The 27,850-nt window shown below is 49.6% G+C and overlaps 8 protein-coding genes across 8 annotated transcripts; 2 read left to right on the top strand and 6 right to left on the bottom strand.

The window, feature by feature from the left end:
- Positions 1 to 5,006: 5,006 nt before the first annotated feature.
- On the bottom strand, positions 5,007 to 5,456 carry LOC108648863 (histone H2B 1.1-like). The gene has a single exon (XM_018097422.2). It carries the CDS (start codon positions 5,400 to 5,402, stop codon positions 5,022 to 5,024), a length of 381 nt encoding a protein of 126 aa, XP_017952911.1. The 5' UTR covers positions 5,403 to 5,456; the 3' UTR covers positions 5,007 to 5,021.
- Positions 5,457 to 5,793: 337 nt separating this feature from the next.
- LOC101733880 (histone H2A type 1) lies at positions 5,794 to 6,265 on the top strand. Its single transcript, XM_004913835.4, has one exon. The coding sequence runs from the start codon at positions 5,813 to 5,815 to the stop codon at positions 6,203 to 6,205; it is 393 nt and encodes a 130-aa protein (XP_004913892.1). The 5' UTR covers positions 5,794 to 5,812; the 3' UTR covers positions 6,206 to 6,265.
- Positions 6,266 to 7,088: 823 nt separating this feature from the next.
- LOC100485665 lies at positions 7,089 to 20,155 on the bottom strand. Its single transcript, XM_031893328.1, is given in 6 exon segments — positions 7,089 to 7,557; positions 7,961 to 7,994; positions 8,351 to 8,861; positions 12,201 to 12,225; positions 16,461 to 16,477; positions 19,837 to 20,155. Coding segments are annotated over 6 exon segments (1,293 nt in total). The 5' UTR covers positions 20,123 to 20,155; the 3' UTR covers positions 7,089 to 7,137.
- On the bottom strand, positions 9,570 to 10,340 carry LOC116407575 (histone H1B-like). Its single transcript, XM_031893084.1, has one exon. The coding sequence runs from the start codon at positions 10,295 to 10,297 to the stop codon at positions 9,623 to 9,625; it is 675 nt and encodes a 224-aa protein (XP_031748944.1). The 5' UTR covers positions 10,298 to 10,340; the 3' UTR covers positions 9,570 to 9,622.
- On the bottom strand, positions 17,686 to 18,117 carry LOC108648864 (histone H2B 1.1-like). The gene has a single exon (XM_018097423.2). It carries the CDS (start codon positions 18,079 to 18,081, stop codon positions 17,701 to 17,703), a length of 381 nt encoding a protein of 126 aa, XP_017952912.1. The 5' UTR covers positions 18,082 to 18,117; the 3' UTR covers positions 17,686 to 17,700.
- On the top strand, positions 18,484 to 18,959 carry h2ac21 (H2A clustered histone 21; the record flags this gene model as incomplete). The annotated part of the gene is given in 1 exon segment (NM_001030325.3): positions 18,484 to 18,959. A coding segment is annotated over 1 exon segment (393 nt). The 5' UTR covers positions 18,484 to 18,487.
- Positions 20,156 to 21,095: 940 nt separating the features above from the next.
- Positions 21,096 to 21,589, bottom strand: LOC105947137 (histone H3). Its single transcript, XM_031893091.1, has one exon. It carries the CDS (start codon positions 21,558 to 21,560, stop codon positions 21,150 to 21,152), a length of 411 nt encoding a protein of 136 aa, XP_031748951.1. The 5' UTR covers positions 21,561 to 21,589; the 3' UTR covers positions 21,096 to 21,149.
- Positions 21,590 to 22,278: 689 nt separating this feature from the next.
- Positions 22,279 to 23,058, bottom strand: LOC100496974 (histone H1B). The gene has a single exon (XM_004913839.4). It carries the CDS (start codon positions 23,004 to 23,006, stop codon positions 22,332 to 22,334), a length of 675 nt encoding a protein of 224 aa, XP_004913896.1. The 5' UTR covers positions 23,007 to 23,058; the 3' UTR covers positions 22,279 to 22,331.
- Positions 23,059 to 27,850: the final 4,792 nt, after the last annotated feature.

The raw sequence follows: 27,850 nt of genomic DNA on the forward strand, positions 1-27,850 counted from the left end.
GAGTATAAGCCTGGGTGGGAAATACAGCCGCTACTGCTAAGTTTCAATAATCAAAATTATTTAATAAAAGGACACTCACAAGTGCTTACATGACTACCATATTAATAAACACAAGGTGTGAGCTGGAAAATGAGGCGCATCCAGCATAAGATAACCACATGCAAGGTTGTACAGGTTAATATCTCAATTTAATTGTTACATTTTTGCACACAGGTACCCGGTATAACCCACAGTATAACAATTTGAGTTAACTGAATAATTAAATAATCACAGTTTTTAATTAATTTGCTGCAAATCCATGCCTGCTAAAACATTTCACCCATCACTATAGAGGAGTTCTGTCTCCACTAAAGGGATCTTTGTCCTAGGTCAAATAGTGTATTTAAGCAGCCCTGGTATTAGTATTTACACAAGAGTAAGAGCTATAATGGCCTTCCTCTTTAGAGCACCAAGTGAAACAATGTCTTCATGTGGCCAAATCATCTTTTGTAGAATGCTGGCTTAGCATTACTGAATCATTACTACACTAATACTGTTAGGGTCATGGCACACTTCTTCTTTACTCCCCTGCTGCTTGTCACTTGCTACAGAACTCTGTATGACATTGTTGGAAACCTGTACAAGAGAATTTCCATTGTAGGCAATGATAGGCAGCATGGCAGGGTTCAGGCATTTTTCCATGGTGGAGAAACAGCCATGTGTGCCATGAGCCTTATCTTAATAAATCATTGGGGTACTTGAATACATAACTTGCTTGCACTGATCTCTTATCAAACATCAGCCACATCATCTCCTTCACATGTTAATCCTTGAGAAGCACTGGGCAAAATGTCCTTAAAGGGGACATATAGGATAAATGGGAAAACCCTAACCCTGTTAGTGATTTCTGACGGCAGCCCTGGCGGTAACATTGGCACAGCCCTGTCCTAAACCATAGCCAGTCATAATTCCATCATAGAAGAACTTCTGTACCTAGTAGCCCTACCCAATACATCAGTCAGTTTGGGGATGTCTCGCAACCCCAGAACAGTAAGGAGGATGCTGTTCCCCAATACAGACACAATACCACATACACTGACTGGAGCCCCCGGCTGCCCAACAAGCAGTCCCACTGCACTTTACCCCACTCCAGCCACAGTTGAACCCATTCCAGGAATGCAGAATGAAATTAATGCCTCTCTACACACAATTTCTTCCTTAAGAGGAGACAGTACCCATAATTCACAGCTTCCGCATCATTTCTTTTGGGGGACCTACACCCAGGGCTGCCCCGCGAGGTCTCTGCCTCATTTTTATAATGAAAGTAGCCTTGTGGGTTTCTTCCAGAACCTAAAACACCGTAGAATTGCAGCCTAGCAACAGCGCCCACCCTTGTCCCACCCTTAAATTGTAACATGTAATTCCTCCCAGAATCCCACCAGTTTTTTTTTTTCATGAAAAAGATTCTTTGTTAAAGCAAGAGTCCAAACCCAAGGAGAACTGGAAATGGCACTAATGTCATCATTATGAAACTGCCTAACGACTCTTCCTGCTTCAGTTAACCCTATAGTGAATGTTATGTTACAGATAGTTACACGTCATACTTTGTCATATTATTTCTACTGCAGACTCTTCTGTTACTTCCAGGGGTTCTGATGTTTTGTGCCCTGTGCCCATTACTCACCAAGTGGGCGGAGCTGCTGGGGCTCCTCCTCCTCCTTTATCCCTTCCCTGTAAAGGGCCTTGTTTCCTTTTATATACTCCCACTCCTCCAAGGAAAAATAGATGGAAACATCCTCACACCTTATGGCAACCTGGCACACACAATGTTACAGTCATCCCCCAGCCAGAGAAAGGGATTATCATACACTGTTACTAAACAATAAGGGGGGATTGGGGGGCCGCACCCACCTCTCCAGTCAGCAGCTGGATGATGTTGGAGATGAGTTCCAGGATCTTCTTGTCATTTTCCTTCTGTATGACGGAGCCAGGGGCATGCAGGGCCCCCAAACCCACAGTTGGGCTCTTCTTCTTAGGGATGACGTAGCCCTATGTATTGAGAGGGAGAGAGAATGATGAGTGTGTAACGCAGCAGAGAGACCCCCTTTGTACAGACAGACAGTCTCTTCTCACTGTGCCACTCACAGTGCCCCCTCACCTCTCCAGTCAGCAGATAGATAATCTCCAGTGTGAGATTCAGGATTCTCTCCTTCCGCTCCTCATTTTTATCCTTCTTCCCCATCACTGGGTCACTCACTTCCTCCCACATTCCCATTGGCTCCTTGTGGGAGGGACTGGCCTGGAAGTGCCCCTGGAATTAACGGGACATATGACCCACAGCTCCCGCCGACCCCCAGTCCCACAGCTCCCACCGACCCCCAGTCCCACCGACCCCCAGCTCCCGCCGACCCCCAGTCCCACCGACCCCGCAGACCCCCAGTCCCACCGACCCCCAGTCCCGCAGACCCCCAGTCCCACCGACCCCCAGTCCCACAGACCCCCCAGTCCCACCGACCCCCAGTCCCACAGCTCCCACCGACCCCCAGTCCCACCGACCCCCAGTCCCACAGCTCCCACCAACCCCCCAGTCCCACAGCTCCCGCCGACCCCCTGTCCCACAGCTCCCACCGACCCCCAGTCCCACAGCTCCCACCGACCCCCAGTCCCACAGCTCCCACCGACCCCCAGTCCCACAGCTCCCACCGAACCCCAGTCCCACCGCCCCCCAGTCCCACAGCTCCCACCGACCCCCAGTCCCACAGCTCCCACCGACCCCCAGTCCCACCGCTCCCGCCGACCCCCAGTCCCACCGACCCCCAGTCCCACAGCTCCCAGCAGGAGTAACCCCAGTGCCACACACACAGCCCATAGTACAGGAGAGTGAGGGGGGTAAATGGCGGTCGGTCGGTGCCACACAAGGTAGGAATAAGGGAGGCAGCAGGGGATTTAGCAGCACATATGGGCTCAGTATATTGTGGGGGGTCAGTACCTACCTGTGCAGAAGTTCCCAGAGTTCCCTGCTCCGGCTACAAACCAATGGTCCCGGGGGCTTGGGAGGTGGGAGTGAGAGCTGCTCAGTAAGGGATGGGAGACAATTCCCTACATATCTATGTACCGCACAGATATCTCCCAGCTCCCCTCACCCACACTGTATCAATCTACTGTATATCCCAGGGTTAATCAGATACCCGCCAGTCCCAGCGGCCCCATACTAACTAAACCCGACTGATTCCTTCCTGTGTACGGATAGAGAAATATTACCCTTGATCCCTAGCCCCAGTTGCCCCGCCCCTATCCAATCATGTCGCTCCTTCCACACAGAGTGTGAGGCTGCAGTGACGCTATCAGGTTGGAGTGGGAGGGGCACATACAGTGCTGCTTTGCTCTCTGTCCCGCCCTCTCTGCTCTTAGCCAATGAGTGAGTGTGCCCCGCCCGCTAAACAGCTACAGGCAGCGCTTTAGTTGTAGCAGCCGGAAACAGCAGGGAGGAAGGAGTGTGTCAGTAAGGGACAGGGAGAGGGATAAAGGGAACATATTCCAACTGGGCCAGAGATGTGGGCGGAGCTGAGTGAAACAGAACGAAAGAAATAGTGAGGGGAAAGGGCCACTCCCAGGGCAGGCATGTTCTCCCTGATTTGCCCCTCACCCTGTCACCCACAGTAACAGCCCCCACCTTACAGCCAACCCTGCCATTAGAAAGCATGGGGGAAAGCAATAAACCCCCAGAAGCAGCAGAGTGTGGGCAGGGGCAAGAGTAACCCCCATACAGCTGACAAGAGGGCAGCACTGAGGGGCCTTTACTGAAGAGCAGGCAGGTTATGTGCCCCTTGTTGGGGAGCTGAAATGGGTCGGATCCAGGGACTAATCAGGAATAAATATCATTTCCCCCCCAGGGAGGCTGAATTGACAACGGGAGTGTTTGGCTGCTTCCATAGGATGAACATTGAAAGAAATGACCCGTGTGTTCATATCCATTAGCAGCATATGTGGCACCGAAATCGCTAACGTTTCCTCTCAAGGCAATTTCGGCAATTCGCTGCACCGCGTATTCCATCCCACCGGCAATACATTCTCGCCAGCAGGATGGCATTTAGGGGAGATTTCTTGCGTGGGACTTATCTCCCCGCCTGTGCACCGGTATAGCTGGGGTGTTTGCTACAGAAACCCTACTATAGTTTATATAAATACCCCGCTGTGTAGCCCCGGGGGCAGCCATTCCTGCACTGGTACAGCTGGGGTGTTTGCTACAGAAACCCTACTATAGTTTATATAAATACCCCACTGTGTAGCCCCCGGGGGCAGCCATTCCTGCACTGGTACAGCTGGGGTGTTTGCTACAGAAACCCTACTATAGTTTATATAAATACCCCGCTGTGTAGCCCCGGGGGCAGCCATTCCTGCACTGGTACAGCTGGGGTGTTTGCTACAGAAACCCTACTATAGTTTATATAAATACCCCGCTGTGTAGCCCCGGGGGCAGCCGTTCCTGCACTGGTACAGCTGGGGTGTTTGCTACAGAAACCCTACTATAGTTTATATAAATACCCCGCTGTGTAGCCCCGGGGGCAGCCATTCCTGCATTCTTGGTAACCAAGATAACAATTGCTAAATTATACAACGTAGAAAACACTTGGAAACTCGAAAAAATAATCCCTATTGCGGTTCTATAGCGCTGTTTGCCTGATACAGAACAGCATCAATGTAACGTGTGTCAGCCAATCAGCACTCAGATCACTACATACAAGTGACAGTCACTGGGGCTGCCGGGTTTGTTACTAAGGGTAAGACGGTGTAAAAGCTTTTGAATTAAGAAAAAGAACCCAGGGAAGCGCAGAAATCCCTGTATATTGTACTCACAGCCCAACTAGAGATACTTCCCGGTGCAAGTGTTAGAGTTACCGGCTGTTTTCCCATAAACCTTGATTTATATTATACAGAGCCCCTATAGCCAATAACCAGTTACAGATCTTATAGGGAGTGGGTGGGTGGCTCTTAGAAGAGCCTTTGTGTTGCCGGGAGTAGGGCAGGAGATGGGGCAGCAGTTACTTGGCGCTGGTGTACTTGGTGACAGCCTTGGTGCCCTCGGACACGGCGTGCTTGGCCAGCTCCCCAGGCAGCAGCAGGCGGACCGCGGTCTGGATCTCCCGGGAGGTGATGGTGGAGCGCTTGTTGTAATGAGCCAGGCGGGAGGCTTCCCCTGCGATGCGCTCAAACACATCGTTGACAAAGGAGTTCATGATGCTCATGGCCTTGGAGGAGATGCCGGTATCGGGGTGCACCTGCTTCAGCACCTTGTACACGTAAATGGCGTAACTCTCCTTCCTTGTCTTCCTGCGCTTCTTCCCATCTTTCTTCTGGGTCTTGGTCACCGCTTTCTTGGAGCCTTTCTTCGCGGCTGGAGCGGACTTGGCTGGATCAGGCATGATCAACTATCCTTACGCTTTCCGATAAACGAGAAAACTGTTCCCTCCGCCTCCTGGGCTGCTGCTTTTATAGCCCTCCCATGCAAATAGGGGAGCCTGAAATTACAGATTCTAACTGGCCAGCTTTGTCACATGGTATGAAATCCGTCCTCCTTGAGACTCTGGCAGCAAATGGTTGGCGTTTGCTAAAGCGTCTTTGTAATTGGCTGCAGTAAATCCAGCTTGTAAAAAGAAATTACATGGCGAGTCGGCTTCTTAGTCATCTATTGGTGCTTTCTGAACCCGCTATGTGATTGGTTGAATTGAGACTCAGCCAGTGAGAGAAGAGAGGCGGGCCACTAACTGTCTATAAAGAGTTGGAAATAAGAGGCGTTCGGTATTGTTTCGTTTAGTTGAATACGAAAGCTGAGATGTCTGGAAGAGGCAAACAAGGCGGGAAGGTTCGGGCTAAGGCCAAGACCCGCTCATCCCGGGCAGGGCTGCAGTTCCCAGTTGGCCGAGTTCACAGGCTCTTGAGAAAGGGCAATTATGCTGAGCGGGTGGGAGCCGGAGCTCCGGTCTATCTGGCCGCAGTGCTCGAATACCTGACCGCTGAGATCCTGGAGTTGGCCGGGAACGCTGCCCGGGATAACAAGAAGACCCGTATCATCCCCAGGCACCTGCAGCTCGCTGTGCGCAATGATGAGGAGCTGAACAAACTGCTCGGAGGAGTCACTATCGCTCAGGGCGGGGTCCTGCCTAACATCCAGTCCGTGCTGCTGCCCAAGAAAACCGAGAGCTCCAAGGCGGCCAAGAGCAAGTGAGCTGCCCGGTCACAGCGCCCCCATCAGGAAACAACACAAAGGCTCTTTTCAGAGCCCCCACACCGGCTACAGAGGGCTGCACTGCATGGCACACACGATGTATAGAAAGTAAATTCTTTTTTAGGTAAACTTATGAAACACAGTGAGACCTCGTTACTTTCAGATTAGTTATATCGTTCCTTGAGGTTTAGGTTCATCTATCCAAGTGTATCCGCTCCGCCTTCTATTGTACAGATCTTATAAATTCCGTGTGTGGAATAAGATAAAGGGACGCGAATTTCTAATACCGAGGATTATGATTCTCCGTGTCCCTTTATTTAGCTCCCGGCACAGCCCGTCCCGGATCTATTAGAATGTCTGGCACGGAAGGGACTATAATTCTAGTTACTCAGAGAGGGGCCGCTCCCGGGCAGAGGGAGACACGTTATTAGCAGGTTGGGAGGCTCGGAGAGGGAAGCGGGGATCCCATAGCCGATCAGGGGCAGAACAAAGAGAGGCTGCTGTACAGGATGTAGATAAGGAGCCATTCCTTCCGCTATTGTGGCACCTAAAGGGGAATGTTCAACGGTTTAATCGTAGAAAGCATTTTGGCGGGATTTCTGTATTTATAACTGATTGGTCAGAGAACACTGGGTGGGTTTATACTGAACCAATTATTGTATTTGCTCGGTGGTTTAAGCGAAATACTGATATTTTCAGCCAAATAAAACGTTCCAAATTAATAGAATATAAACTGTCTGGAGCTTCCGGCATTCCCCTGAGAATTCGCATAACCTTACGGTGGGTGTGTGAGCGCAGAAAGGAGATATAGTTACATACACAGAACTAGAGATAATGGCTACAGATTGGAACAAGCAGTAACAGCTCTAAATAACTGAGTGAGTGGCGGCTCTGAAAAGAGCCTTTGGGTTTATATCGGTTTATGAGCAGATTCAGCCCCCGAAGCCGTAGAGAGTGCGGCCCTGGCGCTTGAGAGCGTACACCACATCCATGGCGGTAACGGTCTTCCTCTTGGCGTGCTCGGTGTAGGTGACGGCGTCCCGGATGACATTCTCCAGGAAAACCTTGAGGACCCCCCGAGTCTCCTCATAGATGAGGCCAGAGATGCGCTTGACTCCCCCTCTCCGTGCCAGGCGGCGGATGGCGGGCTTGGTGATGCCCTGGATGTTATCCCGCAGCACCTTCCTGTGCCGCTTGGCGCCTCCTTTCCCCAAGCCCTTCCCGCCTTTACCGCGTCCAGACATTCTCACTAAAGCTTCCACGAAAGAAATGTGATTACCAGCCTGTCCCACCGCCTTATATGCAGCTGGAGAGGACCTGAGAGAGAACTCAAGGCGTATGGGCGGAGTCAACTAGTGGCGTGTTAGTCGCGTCATTTCTGATTGGTTAACGGAAATAAATTATAATTCGAGACCACCCCCCTATACCTTCCATCTACACCGAGAACTGAATCTAATAGCAGGATACCGGGGTCACCGCAACATTCTATCGCCACATCCCGGGTATCGCTTGATAGTGACATCAGCCTTTCCTGGGGAACTGCCAACTCGCTGCAGTTCTGTATAAGGAGCTTGTATGAGCCGCTGGCAGAGAGAGGGTTACACGCCAGGAGCCCGAGATAGTTGTGCTATTCACTTAACATGCCACTAGGAGGCGCTGTTACCATACACTGCGGCTTATTGAGCCAATGCCGGACTCTCCTTATACTGCAGCGTTAGTGGATCAGGCTGAAGGAATCGAGTGCAGAATCGTTACCTTATTCGGGGCCGTGGGAGTTGCAATTTGGACACTGGAGAAAGGATACAATCAAGTGGATGAAAATTGTTTTATGCTTGATTTCACCATATATTATGCTCGGTAATAAACTGTATACTTTATATTGCATACAATGTCAATACAGTGTTGCTTTCTTTGACTTGCTCAAGGTTCTAAGCGCCATCTTGAAGGCGTTGTTCTTTTCCCTGTTCTGCTCTGTCACTCACCTACTTTCCATATAGAAATGTATCAGACAAGGCCAGAATGACCGGTGCTCTACACGCTGAGGGGGTTAATAGCTTAGTAGGATCGTGCCTTACCCCCACACTCCCATTGAGTAACCCTTGCATGGCCGGCCGTTAGTAGGAAGAGTAGAAAGGGAAGCGCCACGTAGAGATAAAAGTCTCAGCTCGTTTGATTGCGGATTTGGTGGCTCTGAAAAGAGCCTTTGTGCTGCTGGGAGAGAAGCTGCCGATGATCTAAGCCCTCTCGCCTCGGATCCTGCGGGCCAGCTGGATGTCCTTGGGCATGATGGTGACCCTCTTGGCGTGGATGGCGCACAGGTTGGTGTCCTCAAAGAGACCGACCAGATAAGCCTCGCTGGCCTCCTGCAGAGCCATGACGGCTGAGCTCTGGAAGCGCAGGTCGGTCTTGAAGTCCTGAGCGATCTCCCGGACCAGGCGCTGGAAAGGCAGCTTGCGGATGAGCAGCTCGGTGGATTTCTGGTAGCGGCGGATCTCACGGAGAGCAACTGTGCCGGGCCGGTAACGGTGAGGTTTCTTCACTCCACCGGTGGCCGGAGCGCTCTTCCTGGCTGCTTTGGTTGCCAGCTGCTTGCGGGGAGCTTTCCCTCCTGTAGACTTACGGGCGGTCTGCTTGGTACGGGCCATTATGAATCAGACTTCTTTGTACGAAGTACAGAATTGCTATGAACTGCAAAATGCACTGCGCTGGCTTTTATTTGCGCTACCTCAATGGGATTGGCTTACCATAAACACGCCCCTGCTTCCCCAGCTAATCCCACCGCCCACATTTATCCCGCCTAAAAAGTTCAATTTGATTGGCCAATTTAATCTCCTGTCCCGCGTTACAACTCAGACAAACAAAATACCCCTGAGTTCTAAACTGCAACCACCGCCCGCTGAGCCCGAACATCTCAGGTTCTGCCTGATTTCATTGCTGTTATTTCGGTACCGGGCAACTGCGCGCTGTAATCTGAGTTACAGAATCCGAATTGATCCCACTGAGCCGGGCACAATGGCGCCAGAAACTGATTAGGGACCATTTTTCACTTGTGTCGGGGGCAGAGAGTCTTCACAGACCGGACCGGGATTTATCAAATGAAACCATAAAACCCGATTCAACGCTCAGATCTGATTGTAAAAATTCACGTAGCGTTTGGGCGCCACCTAGTGGGGAGTTGGGGTTTCACAAGCATTTTATGGGCACATTTATTCCCGCAGAGAGGGGAGGTTACAGGGCTCGCACAGACCGGGCACTATCCCTGTACGTGTAGGAATTATATATTGTTTGGCTTCACGTTATAAAATCAAAACATTCCCAATGTATATGGAGGGAACACAGGTATCGGCTCTTTAGATGGAGGAGGTGGTGGCTCTGAAAAGAGCCTTTGGGTCAGTGCGCAGGGGCCCCGGGGCCGAATTACTTCTTGGGCGCCGCCTTCTTCGCTTTAGCCGCTTTGGGTTTGGCTGCCTTGGCCTTTGCGGGGCTCTTTGTAGCTTTAGGCTTTGGAGCCTTTTTAGCCGGGCTCTTGGCAGCTTTGGGCTTGGCGGCCTTTTTAGCCGGGCTCTTGGCCACCTTCTTGGGTTTGGCCGCTTTGGGCTTCTTGGGGCTTTTGGCGGCCTTTGCCGGTTTCTTCACCTTCTTGGGGCTCTTTGCTGCTGCCGAGACCTTCTTGGGCTTTTTAGGGGACTTTAGCGCCTTCTTTGCCGCCGCTGGTTTCTTGGCTTTGGGCGCCGCTGGCTTCTTCTTGGCCGCCTTCTCCTTACTCTCCAGCTGCTTCTTGTTCAGCTTGAAGGATCCGGAGGCTCCGCTCCCCTTGACTTGGGTGAGAGTCCCCTTAGTGACCAAGGCCTTGAGAGCCAGCTTGAGGCGGCTGTTGTTCTTCTCCACATCGTAGCCTCCGGCAGCCAGAGCCTTCTTGAGAGCGGCCAGGGACACCCCGCTGCGCTCCTTAGAGGCGGACACGGCTTTCACGATCAGTTCGGCCGCGCTGGGCCCGGCGGGTTTCTTGGCTTTAGCGCCTCCCTTCTTGGGCTGCTTCTTCTTGGCAGCGGCGGGTTCAGCCGGGGGAGGGGCGGGAGCGGTCTCAGACATTCTAAGCTCTAAACTCGCGTATAGTCACAAGTAAGAAACAACTATAAGTTTTGTTCGTGTAACTCCGCTATATATACATTTCCCCTTTGCACCGATTGGTCACTTCTCTAGCTAAACGTCCCTTTCTATTGGGTAAATGTTTATTTCCCCGCCCACTCACTCTCTCCCTCTCTCCCCTGTAGCCCGGTGTCCGTGTGTTTCCAGAGACGGAATATTGTGCTGTTTCTCTCGGCTCTGAGTATAAATGTGCCCCAGTCTGTATGGGATCAGCTGCCCCAGTAAGTGCCCGGGTCTGTGCCACTAATTCCCATTCTATTGGCTGCATATATTGCCCAGAGCAGCTCCTGGGAACTCAGTCCCGCTCCCCGGAAAGGCTCCGCTTCATTTCTCTCCTTCCCATTTGTGGGAATTGTTGGGGATGAATAGAAATCCTTCCCCTCCCGCTGTTCCCCCAGAGAAATAAGGGGGCCCCGGGTATAATATGGGCAGGTGAGTGAGAGAGGGGGAGGCTATAAAGGGAGTGTGGGGGGGTCGGAGTCCCAGGCAAGTAGCACAGTACAGGGAGCCATTGCTGGGGGAGTTTGGCTGCAGCACTCGGGGAGGGGTCGGTCCCACTGACCGGATTGGGTTGGGTTATTGGTTCCGTTCAAGAGACTGATCACTTGCTGATCCCCCAACATGGGCACAGGGAGAGGGAACATTAGATGCTGCACTGGATCCAGATCTGTATTATGTTCTGGGGTTCAGAGGGGCCTTAGTTCTCTCTAACTGGTCATTTTGTCTTTCATAAATCAGCTCTGCTTTGAATGTTGTCTCAAAACATCTTATAAATCTTTGACATTAACTCTTTCTTTTATCAAGGCCTGTAAGGAGGCCTACCAATGAATTAATAGAGTATCTCATTGGGAAATACATAACCAGGGTTAATGTCTGGGACTTTTGGTTTTATTTGGTTGAGAGATAGGGGTGATGTTAAAGAAGGATCTATACCCTGGCTATATAATGGATTCGTTATGGCAGTTTGGAAAGAAGGGTTGCCCATCAGTGCTTATGGGGAGTAGGGGGAATGCAGTTTATATTTAAGTTTTCCCCAGAGTAAAGGAGGTGTTTTTTTGCAGGGACCGAGTCAGAAGCCCCGGTGGTCCCTACACCCCCCAATGATCCCCGCCACAGCATTCTCACTCCTCCTTGCAGCCCCCCCATCACCACATACACCCACCCATCCAACCCCCTCCCCCAAGTTCACATAAATGAAATGTAGCCCTTTCTTGGCACACTCACTCCTGCCGGGGCTGTATACTTGTTTAAACAGGTAATGGGGTCCCCCTTTCAAATAGTGAAAGGTACTGGGAAGTGGGATTTAGCGCAGAGCCTCCAGGGGATTCCCACTAGGGAAATAATCACACACAGTTTGTAGCAAATATCAACTTTATATAACTGGGTGTAAAGGTAAAATAATTATAACAGGCAAACAGTAATAACCCTGCTTTGGGAAACCGGGATGGGTTTAGCCACTACTGGCTCAGTCTCTCTGGGGGCTCAGTCCCACACTCCCCTCCTGGAGGAAATACCCTTTCCCAGTTCAGTCCCTTCCCCAGAGTTCCCCCAGGTAGCGCTACCTGCCCCAAAGTACCTCTCCCTTTGGAATAGGCAGTTGCTCCCATGTAGCCCCGAGAAACACCTGCCCTCACCCAGGGGCCACACACGGAGACTCTATACCTTTATCCTCATATGGGTCACTCACGGGGGATCCGCAGGGAGTAAAGGCATCTAACAGCAGTGTAGCGGATCTCTCTTTACAGGCTGGCACTCAGCAGAGTTCCCTTCAGCCTTTACACACTCACTGCTTACTGGTTGGTCTCTCTCTGTCTCAACTCAAAACAACAGGGGCCCCTTTATGAACTGCTGGGCCCGCCCCTGACTTCAAGCTTAGGCACCTCCTCTCTCCCAACAGTGCACTGGGGCATCCAGCCAATCGGGTTCCTCCCCAGTCTGTAACCGGGCTGGATGATGTCACAGACTGAGAAACAGGGGAAGAGTTCTCTGATCCCCTACAGAATGTAACTGTGGCGCATCGGGGGAGGGAGACCGGAGATGGGTGATCTGTTAAATTTTTTAACACACGCTACTTACGTGTGTAATATTTTTTTTAGCTTAGTTTTGCTAAGTTCTGTACTGTTCCTTTATTAAGTAGAAAGTACTCTGGCAGCGCTTTTTCTATAGAACTAAAAGATTCATTTTCGTGAAGCAGAGTTTCGTTCAGTCTCCCGTGAGGTTCTCTTTGGGGGAGATTGTTCAGTTCTACAGAGAGTTGGATTGGTGAATGGTCTGAGCAAAATGGGGGAAAATCTGCTGCATAGGGGATTCTAAGGCATCATTAAGAGACTGAAAAATTATGGGAATTAATTTTATATTCCGCAGAGTAGTATCAACATTGTCTCCCAGTTGGGTGGTCAGTCCGCCAGATGTCCAATAATGGGGCATGATTAAAGGAGACATATCCTATAAAAATGATGAATGTACCAGGGAATTATACTCCTCTAGATATAGAAGGATTGTGCTTAAAGTTGTGTTTCTGACTGATTTATTGAGAAATTCCCCCAAACCCCACTAGCCCCGCCCATCTGTGCCACTTCCTGCTGGCTGAATTCTCTGGATGAGCTGGGGAGCCGGCGGCCCTCCGTACCCTGCACTGTAGGATAGGAACCAATCAGCAGCTAGGCTGACCTGATAGGGAACTAGAGCTGGGCGGTATGACCAAAAATTTATATCACGGTATTTTTCAAAATTATATCGGTATCACGGTATTTGACGGTATTTTTTTTTCCCCATGCATGATTAGGTGACCACCCCAAACACCCCCCCCGCCACCCCAAACACCCCCCCGCCACCCCCCCCCCGCCACCCTAAACACCCTCCCACCACCCTAAACACCCCCCCATCCGCACCCCCCCTGCCACCCCCCCATCCGCACGCACCCCCCCACCCCACCCCACCCCAAACACCCCCCCATCCCCTTCACATAAAATATAATTACTGGCCAGGCAGCCACAGGCACCCCTGACAGCTCACATTGGTATCCGACTCTGAATGATGCGTCCTAGCGATGGCGCTGACGTCACGCGCGCACCCGGAAGTATTTGGAAAAATTGCCAGGAAGCGCGCACACCGGTATGGGGGTATGTAAAAAATTTATATCGTTTTTTTAAAAAAAAACGGTGTTCGGTTTTTACCGGTATACCGCCCAGCACTATAGGGAACTGAAGCCTGTCTGTGCTTGTGTGAGTGCAGGGCTGTGATTGGCTCTCCCCCTCCTACTGTGCTTCTGGCAGGGACCGTTAGGACACGCCCACCCCTCATTTGAAACCCAGACAGGGACCTGAGAGGATCTATAGGGAGCTCCAATAAAGGGGCCATAGTTACAGATAGGGTTCCCTATCAGGTCAGCCTAGCTGCTGATTGGTTCCTATCCTACAGTGCAGGGTACGGAGGGCCGCCGGCTCCCCAGCTCATCCAGAGAATTCAGCCAGCAGGAAGTGGAACAGATGGGCGGGGCTAGTGGGGTTTTTGTGGAATTTCTCAATAAATCAGTCTGAAACACAACTTTAAGCACAATCCTTCTATATCTAGAGGAGTATAATTCCCTGGTACATTCATCATTTTTATAGGATATGTCTCCTTTAAACACTGCTGCCAGAATTCTCCTCCTCTCATCCAGGAGAGTTCAGCCCTTTCCCTGCTAAAGTCCTTATTGTGGCTTCCTATTACCGTATATACTCGAGTATAAGCCGATCCGAATATAAGCCGAGGTACCTAATTTTACCTAAGAAAACTGGAAAAACTTATTGACTCGAGTATAAGCCTAGGGTGGGAAATGCAGCCACTACTGCTAAGTTTCAATAATCAAATAACAGATAAATAAATAATAGATAACTTTAGGGAAAGAAAAATGCTACAGCAGCAGACAAAAGCAAGTTTGGGAAGGCTAAGGAAGCTTCCATACTAATCATCAAGTACTTGCCATCCTGCTGTGTGCTTTGCATGACTAGAGGATAACAGATTAGAAAGAAAGCAACCACTTTACCTTCGTTACATATCATATCTAGAGTTGTTCCCATTTCCCCAAGTATTGCAGCAACTTCATCTCGAACTTCCACGTTTGCCAGAAAAATGTTGCTTTAGCACATACCTCAGAGATGTTCAACCTAAACCTATTGGAAGGGTGCTGGCACACAGCTGTAGTTCAACAACAGGGTCACAGCTTGGTAAGCAAGCCCAGAATCACATAAATCAATAACATCATCAACTCATTACTCTGCAGGGGCCAGCAGAACCATACTAACAAGTGGGTTGCTTTACAGGACTGCAGCTGGGAAGGGAAAAGGGGTAGCACCACAGTTATTTGCCCCATTAAAAATACAGCAAACAGCATAGCTGCATAGCAAAACTGAAACAAAAACCCAGCTTCAACTATTATAATATCCCCCCACCCCCATTTCTATATGTAAGAATAAATAGGAAAATCATTTCTGCAGCCCCTGCAACAGGAAACCAAAGACCCGATCAGGAACGCCCAGCGATCGCAGCTACTTACCACAGGACTGTAGCAGGTGATCCCCCCCACATTAAAGTCAGCTGCTCTCCCTCGCATAGAACATTAGGGCATCAAGCATTAGGGCAAAAGGCGCAATTTTTGCGAAGAGCAACAGATCTTTCCGCAGGCAATGTCTGGCGCTGCCCGATGCCGCTATGTGAGCTGAGCACATACATAGAAGCAGAGCAGCAGGGAGCAGATGAATGGGCGGCTTGGGCACTACTCTATATGCAGCTGCTGCATTCACCGTTCAGGATAATGCGGGCAGCCCTCGGCCAAAGCGGCGCAGCGTCGCGCCGCGCATGATGCCGCACTGGCGTCTACATGCACGACGCGTGATGGCGTCTACACGCAGCGTAAGGTCGTCCATGGGTGGGTGCGCACAACGAGCGCATTGCATACAGTTTGGGTGCAATAGATGTTTACCGTATATACCCGAGTATAAGCCGAGGGTTACTTTTTCAGCACATTTTTAGTGCTGAAAAACTCGGCTTATACTCGAGTATATACGGTAATAATCCCCTGTTTGTATTAATGTATTCTACTGTACAGCGCTGGGTACATAAGTAGCACTTTATAAATATATATATATATATATACATACATACCCATTGATGTGTTTGTGGTACATTTAATCAATTATATTTATTGCAACCAATAGGAACGTTTGTTTTAAATGCATCAATCAGTTCAACTTACTCTAGTTCTGATTGGTTCCGCTTGCCAAGAATGTGATCGTCTGTTACCCTTTTAAATCGCCGGAGTTTCCGTGTCTGAATTCAGCCTATGATTAGTGGTGAGTGACTCTGTCCCCCAAAAAACTTGCGAAACCGCAGGAAAATTCACAAAATGGTGACAAAGCCATGAGACGCGTTTGTCGCGTGACTTTTTTATCGCACATTTCTTTTTACGCAACCGCACCCGTTTTGACATGACCACTACTTATTTCACAACAAATTTTTCTACAATGGATTTTCACGGAAGCTTCGCTAAACTATTCGCCAATCCAGAAATTCACTGCAACTCTATCCATCCAAAAATCCAGCGCTACACATTAGAACTGCTTTCAGCTAACCTATTGTTTTTCCTACTCCCATGTAACTGGAGGAGTCCCAAGCCGGACTTGGATTTCTTACTATTGAGTGCTATTCTGATACCTACTGGGAGCTGCTATCTTGCGCCCTTCCTATTGTTCTGCTGATCGGCTGCTGGGGGTTAGAGATGTAGCGAACTGTTCGCCGGAGAAATAATTTGCACGAAAATCGGGTGTTCGCAAGTTCGCAAACTTTTAGCGATGTTCGCAATTTTGGGTTCGCCTTAGCTGGAGCCAAATTTTGACCTCTCACCCCAGAGCCAGCAGATACATGGCAGCCAATCAGGCAGCTCTCCCTCCTGGACCACCCCCGGACCACTCCCTTCCATATATAAACCGAAGCCCAGCAGCCATTTTACATTCTGCCTGTGTGTGCTTGATGAGTTAGCATAGGGAGAGAGCTGTGCAGGGGTTTGAGGGACAGTTTAGGCAGCTTTGCTGACTAGTAATCTACTTTCTACTGCTCTGTATGTAGCTGCTGTGGGCAGCTGTCCTGCTGATCTCATCTGCTGTAACCCAATAGTCCTTGTAAGGACTGATTTTATTTTCTGATTACTGTTACTCTTCTTTTCATTGTGTACTGCAGCTCCGTCTGTGTGTGTTGGGGACTGGTGTGCTGCTCCTAGTAGTTCACCCCCAGCACCAACCAGAGATCACTTTTTTTTTTTTATTAAGTTTTTTCTTTTTTAATTTAACTTACTGTTCTTTAATGTGTCCAGTGCTGTTTGCTGTTATTCATAGTAGTGCACCAAACACGTTACACATAGTAGTGACATTGCAATAAAATCACCTGAGCGATGTTTTTCCACCAGCAATAATATATTCCGTATCCACTACTGCGGCATTTTGTCTTTGCGTGGGAACCGGCCGTAACCTTTACACGACTTGATTGGCATGTAGGCGCCGGACGTTTTAAAGCAGTTTATTACACAAGTTTAGGAATGTAGTGTGATTTCTGCCCTTTACAGCACAAAACGCAACGCTGTGTCAACGTATTTTTCAGAGAAGTTTTTGCCCTTGATCCCCCTCCTGCATGTCACTGTCCAGGTCGTGGCACCCTTTAAACAACTTTAAAATCAGTTTTCTGGCCAGAAATGGCTTTTCTAGTTTTTAAAGGAGACATATTGGATAAATGGGAAACCCCTAACCCTGTAGGCAATTATGAATAATATCCGGTGCTGGTTTCCCTTTGGGCTAAACATTAACTCTATCTGATGCTGGGGGGCTCTTAGCTGAGAGTAGGGCAGGATCCGGACAGAACAAGTAGTGGCATTTAGCGAGTTGGGGACCAAGCCAATAATTTCAGCATTATAGTTTAAATGGGTGGCGTTGCGCCATAGGGCCAGTCACTGGACTGTTGGGTTTGTTACCAAGGGTAAGACGATGTAACAACCTTCGAACTGGATAAAATCCAGGGAAAGCCCCGAAATATCCCTGTATTATACCCACAGCCCAACCTCTCCCTGTGCGTTAGAGCAGCTTCAGCCAAACTAAAAATAACTGCACCCAAGATAGATTCTTCCAGGTCCTAATATTAGAGTTACCGGCTTTTGTACAGCCATTTCCCCATACAACAGCATTCCCTGATCAACACTCATTCACATCATACAGAGCCCCTATAGCCAATAACCAGTTACAGACCTTATAGGGAGGGGGTGGGGGGCTCTTAGAAGAGCCTTTGTGTTGCCGGGAGTAGGGCAGGAGATGGGGCAGCAGTTACTTGGCGCTGGTGTACTTGGTGACAGCCTTGGTGCCCTCGGACACGGCGTGCTTGGCCAGCTCCCCAGGCAGCAGCAGGCGGACCGCGGTCTGGATCTCCCGGGAGGTGATGGTGGAGCGCTTGTTGTAATGAGCCAGGCGGGAGGCTTCCCCTGCGATGCGCTCAAACACATCGTTGACAAAGGAGTTCATGATGCTCATGGCCTTGGAGGAGATGCCGGTATCGGGGTGCACCTGCTTCAGCACCTTGTACACGTAAATGGCGTAACTCTCCTTCCTTGTCTTCCTGCGCTTCTTCCCATCTTTCTTCTGGGTCTTGGTCACCGCTTTCTTGGAGCCTTTCTTCGCGGCTGGAGCGGACTTGGCTGGATCAGGCATGATCAACTTTCCTTACGCTTTCCGATAAACGAAAAAACTGTTCCCTCCGCCTCCCGGGCTGCTGCTTTTATAGCCCTCCCATGCAAATAGGGGAGCCTGAAATTACAGATTCTAACTGGCCAGCTTTGTCACATGGTATGAAATCCGTCCTCCTTGAGATTCTGGCAGCAAATGATTGGCGTTTACTGAAGCGTCTTTGTAATTGGCTGCAGTAAATCCAACTTGTGAAAAGAATGCTATGGCGAGTCGGCTTCTTAGTCATCTATTGGTGCTTTTTGAACCCGCTATGTGATTGGTTGAATTGAGACTCAGCCAGTGAGAGAAGAGAGGCGGGCCACTAACTGTCTATAAAGTGTGGGAAATCAGTAGATTTTGGTAGTTTCGTTTATTTACGACGTAAGCTGAGATGTCCGGAAGAGGCAAACAAGGCGGGAAGGTTCGGGCTAAGGCCAAGACCCGCTCATCCCGGGCTGGGCTGCAGTTCCCAGTTGGCCGAGTTCACAGGCTCTTGAGAAAGGGCAATTATGCTGAGCGGGTGGGAGCCGGAGCTCCGGTCTATCTGGCCGCAGTGCTCGAATACCTGACCGCTGAGATCCTGGAGTTGGCCGGGAACGCTGCCCGGGATAACAAGAAGACCCGTATCATCCCCAGGCACCTGCAGCTCGCTGTGCGCAATGATGAGGAGCTGAACAAACTGCTCGGAGGAGTCACTATCGCTCAGGGCGGGGTCCTGCCCAACATCCAGTCCGTGCTGCTGCCCAAGAAAACCGAGAGCTCCAAGGCGGCCAAGAGCAAGTGAGCTGCCCGGTCACAGCGCCCCCATCAGGAAACAACACAAAGGCTCTTTTCAGAGCCCCCACACCGGCTAAAGAGGGCTGCATGGCACATACACGATGTATAGAAAGTAAATTCTTTTTTTAGGTAAACTTATGAAACACCGTGAGACCTCGTTACTTTCAGATTAGTTATATCGTTCCTTGAGGTTTAGGTTCATCTATCTAAGTGTATCAGCTCCGCCTTCTATTGTACAGATCTTATAAATTCCGTGTGTGGAATAAGATAAAGGGACGCGAATTTCTAATACCGAGGATTATGATTCTCCGTGTCCCTTTATTTAGCTCCCGGCACAGCCCGTCCCGGATCTATTAGAATGTCTGGCACGGAAGGGACTATAATTCTAGTTACTCAGAGAGGGGCCGCTCCCGGGCAGAGGGAGACACGTTATTAGCAGGTTGGGAGGCTCGGAGAGGGAAGCGGGGATCCCATAGCCGATCAGGGGCAGAACAAAGAGAGGCTGCTGTACAGGATGTAGATAAGGAGCCATTCCTTCCGCTATTGTGGCACCTAAAGGGGAATGTTCAACGGTTTAATCGTAGAAAGCATTTTGGCGGGATTTCTGTATTTATAACTGATTGGTCAGAGAACACTGGGTGGGTTTATACTGAACCAATTATTGTATTTGCTCGGTGGTTTAAGCGAAATACTGATATTTTCAGCCAAATAAAACGTTCCAAATTAATAGAATATAAACTGTCTGGAGCTTCCGGCATTCCCCTGAGAATTCGCATAACCTTACGGTGGGTGTGTGAGCGCAGAAAGGAGATATAGTTACATACACAGAACTAGAGATAATGGCTACAGATTGGAACAAGCAGTAACAGCTCTAAATAACTGAGTGAGTGGCGGCTCTGAAAAGAGCCTTTGGGTTTATATCGGTTTATGAGCAGATTCAGCCCCCGAAGCCGTAGAGAGTGCGGCCCTGGCGCTTGAGAGCGTACACCACATCCATGGCGGTAACGGTCTTCCTCTTGGCGTGCTCGGTGTAGGTGACGGCGTCCCGGATGACATTCTCCAGGAAAACCTTGAGGACCCCCCGAGTCTCCTCATAGATGAGGCCAGAGATGCGCTTGACTCCCCCTCTCCGTGCCAGGCGGCGGATGGCGGGCTTGGTGATGCCCTGGATGTTATCCCGCAGCACCTTCCTGTGCCGCTTGGCGCCTCCTTTCCCCAAACCCTTCCCGCCTTTGCCGCGTCCAGACATTCTCAGTGAAGCTTCTACGAAAGAAATGTGATTACCAGCCTGTCCCACCGCCTTATATGCAGCTGGAGAGGACCTGAGAGAGAACTCAAGGCGTATGGGCGGAGTCAACTAGTGGCGTGTTAGTCGCGTCATTTCTGATTGGTTAACGGAAATAAATTATAATTCGAGACCACCCCCCTATACCTTTCATCTACACCGAGAACTGAATCTAATAGCGGGATACCGGGGTTACCGCAACATTCTATCGCCACATCCCGGGTATCGCTTGATAGTGACATCAGCCTTTCCCGGGGAGCTGCCAACTCGCTGCAGTTCTGTATAAAGAGCTTGTATGAGCCGCTGGCAGAGAGAGGGTTACACGCCAGGAGCCCGAGTTAGTTGTGCTATTCACTTAACATGCCACTTGGAGGCGCCGTTACCATACACTGCGGCTTATTGAGCCAATGCTGGACTTTCCTTATACTGCAGCGCTCAGTGGATCAGGCTGAAGGAATCGAGTGCAGAGCGGAATCGTTACCTTATTCGGGGCCGTGGGAGTTTCAATTTGGACACTGGAGAAAGGATACAATCAAGTGGATGAAAATTGTTTTATGCTTGATTTTACCATACATTATGCTCGGCGATAAACTGTATACTTTATATTGTATACAATGTCAATACAGTGTCTCTTTCTTTGAATTGCTCAAGGTTCTAAGCGCCATCTTGAAGGCGTTGTTCTTTTCCCTGTTCTGCTCTGTCACTCACCTGCTTTCCATATAGAAATGTATCAGACAAGGCCAGAATGACCGGGGCTCTACACGCTGGGGGGCTAATAACTTAGTAGGATTGTGCCTTACCCCCACACTCCCATCGAGTAACCCTTGCATGGCCGGCTGTTAGTAGGAAGAGTAGAAAGGGAAGCGGATTTTTAAAAATAAAAGAAGCATTGGCAGCGCCACGTAGAGATAAAAGTCTCAGCTCGTTTGATTGGGGATTTGGTGGCTCTGAAAAGAGCCTTTGTGCTGCTGGGAGAGAAGCTGCCGATGATCTAAGCCCTCTCGCCTCGGATCCTGCGGGCCAGCTGGATGTCCTTGGGCATGATGGTGACCCTCTTGGCGTGGATGGCGCACAGGTTGGTGTCCTCAAAGAGACCGACCAGATAAGCCTCGCTGGCCTCCTGCAGAGCCATGACGGCTGAGCTCTGGAAGCGCAGGTCGGTCTTGAAGTCCTGAGCGATCTCCCGGACCAGGCGCTGGAAAGGCAGCTTGCGGATGAGCAGCTCGGTGGATTTCTGGTAGCGGCGGATCTCACGGAGAGCGACTGTGCCGGGCCGGTAACGGTGAGGTTTCTTCACTCCACCGGTGGCCGGAGCGCTCTTCCTGGCTGCTTTGGTTGCCAGCTGCTTGCGGGGAGCTTTCCCTCCTGTAGACTTACGGGCGGTCTGCTTGGTACGGGCCATTATGAATCAGACTTCTTTGTACAAAGTACAGAATTGTTATAAACAGCAAAATGCACTGCGCGGGCTTTTATTTGCGCTGCCTCAATGGGATTGGTTTACCATAAACACGCCCCTGCTTCCCCAGCTAATCCCACCGCCCACATTTATCCCGCCTAAAAAGTTCAATTTGATTGGCCAATTTAATCTCCTGTCCCGCGTTACAACTCAGACAAACAAAATACCCCTGAGTTCTAAACTGCAACCACCGCCCGCTGAGCCCGAACATCTCAGGTTCTGCCTGATTTCATTGCTATTATTTCGGTACCGGGCAACTGCGCGCTGTAATCTGAGTTACAGAATCCGAATTGATCCCACTGAGCCGGGCACAATGGCGCCAGAAACTGATTAGGGACCATTTTTCACTTGTGTCGGGGGCAGAGAGTCTTCACAGACCGGACTGGGATTTATCAAACGAAACCATAAAACCCGATTCAACGCTCAGATCTGATTGTAAGAATTCACGTAGCGTTTGGGCGCCACCTAGTGGGGAGTTGGGGTTTCACAAGCATTTTATGGGCACATTTATTCCCGCAGAGAGGGGAGGTTACAGGGCTCGCACAGACCGGGCACTATCCCTGTACGTGTAGGAATTATATATTGTTTGGCTTCACGTTATAAAATCAAAACATTCCAATGTATCTGGAGGGAACCCAGGTATCGGCTCTTTAGATGGAGGAGGTGGTGGCTCTGAAAAGAGCCTTTGGGTCAGTGCGCAGGGGCCCCGGGGCCGAATTACTTCTTGGGCGCCGCCTTCTTCGCTTTAGCCGCTTTAGGTTTGGCTGCCTTGGCCTTTGCGGGGCTCTTTGTAGCTTTAGGCTTTGGAGCCTTTTTAGCCGGGCTCTTGGCAGCTTTGGGCTTGGCGGCCTTTTTAGCCGGGCTCTTGGCCACCTTCTTGGGTTTGGCCGCTTTGGGCTTCTTGGGGCTTTTGGCGGCCTTTGCCGGTTTCTTCACCTTCTTGGGGCTCTTTGCTGCTGCCGAGACCTTCTTGGGCCTTTTAGGGGACTTGGGCGCCTTCTTTGCCGCCGCTGATTTCTTGGCTTTGGGCGCCGCTGGCTTCTTCTTGGCCGCCTTCTCCTTACTCTCCAGCTGCTTCTTGTTCAGCTTGAAGGATCCGGAGGCTCCGCTCCCCTTGACTTGGGTGAGAGTCCCCTTAGTGACCAAGGCCTTGAGAGCCAGCTTGAGGCGGCTGTTGTTCTTCTCCACATCGTAGCCTCCGGCAGCCAAAGCCTTCTTGAGAGCGGCCAGGGACACCCCGCTGCGCTCCTTAGAGGCGGACACGGCTGTCACGATCAGTTCGGCCGCGCTGGGCCCGGCGGGTTTCTTGGCTTTAGCGCCTCCCTTCTTGGGCTGCTTCTTCTTGGCAGCGGCGGGTTCAGCCGGGGGAGGGGCGGGAGCGGTCTCAGACATTCTAAGCTCTAAACTCGCGTACAGTCACAAGTAAGAAATAACTATAAGTTTTGTTCGAGCAACTCGGCCTTATATACATTTCCCCTTTGCACCGATTGGTCACTTCTCTAGCTAAACGTCCCTTTCTATTGGGTAAATGTTTATGTCCCCGCCCACTCCCTCTCTCCCTCTCTCCCCTGTAGCCCGGTGTCCGTGTGTTTCCAGAGACGGAATATTGTGCTGTTTCTCTCGGCTCTGAGTATAAATGTGCCCCAGTCTGTATGGGATCAGCTGCCCCAGTAAGTGCCCGGGTCTGTGCCACTAATTCCCATTCTATTGGCTGCATATATTGCCCAGAGCAGCTCCTGGGAACTCAGTCCCGCTCCCCGGAAAGGCTCCGCTTCATTTCTCTCCTTCCCATTTGTGGGAATTGTTGGGGATGAATAGAAATCCTTCCCCTCCCGCTGTTCCCCCAGAGAAATAAGGGGGCCCCGGGTATAATATGGGCAGGTGAGTGAGAGAGGGGGAGGCTATAAAGGGAGTTTGGGGGGGTCGGAGTCCCAGGCAAGTAGCACAGTACAGGGAGCCATTGCTGGGGGAGTTTGGCTGCAGCACTCAGGGAGGGGTCGGTCCCACTGTCTGGATTGGGTCGGCGAGTAGGCACGAAAAGCAGGACAGCTGGGAGGTAAATAACACCGACCCCCAGTCCCACAGCTCCCACCGCCCCCCAGTCCCACAGCTCCCACCGCCCCCCAGTCCCACAGCTCCCACCGCCCCCCAGCTCCCACCGCCTCCCAGCTCCCACCGACCCCCAGTCCCACAGCTCCCAGCAGGAGTAACCCCAGTGCCACAGCTCCCACCGACCCCCATGTGGGTTTCACATGAGGGGTGGGCGTGTCCTAATGGTCCCTGCCAGAAGCACAGTAGGAGGGGGAGAGCCAATCACAGCCCTGCACTCACACAAGCACAGACAGGCTTCAGTTCCCTATCAGGGCAGCCTAGCTGCTGATTGGTTCCTATCCTACAGTGCAGGGTACGGAGGGCCGTCGGCTCCCCAGCTCATCCAGAGAATTCAGCCAGCGATTGATATGTGAACGTTTGTTGGAATAAGACTAAAATCTGAATGTGTATGGGCAGCTTTAGGCAACAATTGAGAACATCTGGTCTTAAAAACCTGGAAACGTGCTTTAGGGCTGGATAAACAAATGAGACTTTCTACAGAGGTGAACCAGTCCCTGAAGTGGTGGTTGCGCTTCAAGAACCTCGACAAGGGCCAATCATTTGCTCAGAAACAAGAAGTGACGATGATCACAGATGCCTCACTACAGAGTTGGGAAGATAACATCTCTGTAGTCTTGTTTCCTAATCCCCGGGGAGGCAGGAGATCTCTTGAATGAGTCTGTGTCATAACATAATGAAGTGGGCCCCATGTTACCTCTTCACATCAGAAAAAAATACAATAGGTTCATCTATTAGGTTTATGGCCCACAAGGACATTAGTCACCTAAAGTTAATCTCAGCTTCCCCAGGTGACTAATCTCCTCCAAATGGCTTTTTCCACCGGCAATAAAGTTATTTGCTGGAGGAAATTTCGTGCAAATTCGGAAAAACAAAGTGACACATATGCCTTTCTACTGGTGATTCACTTTATTGGAGGTGGAAAGGCATTTGGGGGAGATTCGTCACCCGCGGTAGCAAAGATTTAACTGAAGGCAACTAATCTCTCCCTGTCGGACATGGAAAATGGTCCCTAAGCAAAAAGATCCTTCAGGATTTGGTTTACAAACAGGAGCAACAATATATACATTTATTGTATTTATTTATTATAAGTGCCATGTGGTATGAGACACAGCAGGAAGGAGGTCCCTGCCCCGTAGAGCTTACAATCTAAGTCTTATATCTTCTCAGTTCATTCTAAGGTAAATGCGATCATTCCCAATACGTAGAGGAGATCTTGGTACTAGCTCAGCACAAGTTTTGGACTATTTCTTTTCAGGAAGATCTTATTTTCAAGATGAAAAATGAATTTTCAGACATTTGAAAGCTGAAAGTTGCAGCATGGCTTCTGAGCAGGAGACCTTTTCGGACCATGGATTCTCTCCCAAATTGATTAAGACCCTTCTTAAGTCTAGGAAAACATCCACAAAAAGGTGATGGGCACTCAAGGGATCTACAACAGCCACACAAAAGTGTAAAGAAGAGAATCCTTTATTTATGACAGTATCTCTGTATCCTTACGCATTTTGTGCTCCAAAAAAATAAAAAGAGAAAGAAAGAAAAAGAAATGAAAAATCGAGGGTCTGAGGTCTGGGCCACTTTTTGTCTTTGGGGAATTCATACTTCTGGTAAAGTTTTACCTAATAGAATGTGGAATAAATATTCCTGATGGTCCAGAGCAAAGGGTTTTGTTATAAAACAAAGTCTCTCAAATACTTATTTTCTCCAAATATGGCTTTAATAAGAGTTTACAGACTATGAGGCCTAAGGTGGCCATACACAGGCCGATTCTAGCTGCCAATATTAGTCCCTTAGACCGATTCAGCAGCTTATTGGCTTGTGTATGGGCACTAACAACGGGCCTGACTGACTGACTGAAATCTGGCCTGAAATCAGCCAGATCTCGATCGGGCAGGTTTAAAAATGTAGTCGGCTCGGGGACTGCATCGGCTTGAAGCAGACCGGCCCAAGCAATATCTGGCTAAAGAAAAATCTGGCCAGGTTTAATTTTCCTATCAGAGTGCAAACTGCATTAATACATTAATGCGGTCTACTCCCGATGGCACTGGCTGTCATTAAGAGCCTGACTGTTCTGCTTCCCCTAGGGGAATGTTAACTCCTAACATGGTCTTATTTACAGCTATAACATATGCTAAAATAGTGTGGGAAATCCAGGCATTGGAAGTCCTTGAACCTTAAAGAACTTTATCCAAACTAAATCTGAACCTTAATTTGCACATACAAATCAGGGTAAAGGGGGGGGAGATCTGTGTTTGTAGAGCTCAGAAAAAAAATCTTAATCACGTGACCTACAGCCATGGGATATTGAGGGTATGGATTTGATTGGCCAGGCACCTGGATTTGTCTATATTTCGTTTGAATCCTGGATTCAGCAGGTCAATATTTTTTTATATCTAATTATGGGCCAGATTCAATTCAATGAGAAAAAGTTATCTCATGGTTTATTATGTGAAAACTTACAGACAAGATTCAATTCGAGAAGAGAAAAACCTTTTCTCCTAATTCAGGTCCAGTTTTTTCCCCACAGGCTTTTTCTTACTAAAGGCGGCCACCCCATACACGGTAAGATCCGCTCGCTTGGCAAGGTCGCCCGGATCTTCTCCCAATAGGTACCTGTTGGTTTGGGGAACGCATCGAGTCGATGTGGTCCCTGATCTGATAAAAAATGAAACTTGCCGATTTCAGGCCAGATGTCAGTCTGGAAAGGCCTGTCGTTACTTCCCATACATGGGCCGATAAGCTGGCGAATCAGTTTAAAGGACCAATATCGGCAGCTACAATCAGCCTGTGTATGGGGACCTTAAATCTGGGCCTGTGTCTTTGAAGTAATCAAACAACGAGAAGGGAAGATTGGGGAATAGGTTAAATGCTTTGTTTATTGGTGTAACTGCAACTCACAGGGCCCCACGGCCGTAACAGTTTCTCCCCTATTGTTACATAAAATGCCAGCAGTGTGGGCAGGGGGGTATCTCAGCTCTGCATTCACATTCACAAAGCATTTGGCAAACTGGGTTTATTGGTTGTCTCGGAAACTGACTAGCCCACAGTTCTATGTAATGGCAAAAGTGCTCCAAGTTTGATTGCTTCAAATGACCCTCAGTGTATATATATTATATATCTACACTGTCCTATCTATGCACTCAACAATATATACTAATACCTATACTAACTACTTGTAGATCTTGAGATCACAATAGCCCTAGATATTCTGCTTGTCCAAGAAATCATCCAAGCCCCTTTTATAGGCATTAATAAAATCGCCCGGCAGGGCATTCCCCAACCCCCTCACTGTGAGGAACCCCCTACCCAACATTCCCCCAACCTCCTCACTGTGAAACCTATTTGTGTTGCTTTAAAGGAGACATATCCTATAAAAATGATGAATGTACCAATGAATTATACTCCTCTAGATATAGAAGGATTGTGCTTAAAAAGTTGTGTTTCTGACTGATTTATTGAGAAATTCCCCCAAACCCCACTAGCCCCGCCCATCTGTTCCACTTCCTGCTGGCTGAATTCTCTGGATGAGCTGGGGAGCCGGCGGCCCTCCGTACCCTGCACTGTAGGATAGGAACCAATCAGCAGCTAGGCTGACCTGATAGGGAACTGAAGCCTGTCTGTGCTTGTGTGACTGCAGGGCTGTGATTGGCTCTCCCCCTCCTACTGTGCTTCTGGCAGGGACCGTTAGGACACGCCCACTCTTCATTTCAAACTCTGACAGAGAAGTGAGAGGATCTATAGGGAGCTCCAATAAAGGGGCCATTGTTACAGATAGGGTTAATGTTTAGCCCAAAGGGAAACCAGCACCGGATATTATTCATAATTGCCTACAAAATTAGCGTTGCCCCCCATTTATCCAATATGTCTCCTTTAAATGAAAGTTTAGTTACTCCAGTGTAAAGCTGGCCATACACGCACTGATAATATTGTAGGAAACCTCGTTTCATATGATATTCGGTGCATGTATGGCAAGTTGGCGATTGGAAGCTGCTCGCCGCAGGAAGCTGCTGATATTGGGCGACTCGCCGATCGGACTGGTTAAAAGATTTTGATCGGGCGCCATAGAAGGCGCCAGACCAAAATCTGCCTTCAGCGCTGAATCGACAGAAGGAGGTAGAAATCCTATT

The sequence above is a fragment of the Xenopus tropicalis genome, chromosome 9 (assembly GCF_000004195.4).
Source record: "Xenopus tropicalis strain Nigerian chromosome 9, UCB_Xtro_10.0, whole genome shotgun sequence".
In the NCBI taxonomy this organism is placed as follows: domain Eukaryota; kingdom Metazoa; phylum Chordata; class Amphibia; order Anura; family Pipidae; genus Xenopus; species Xenopus tropicalis.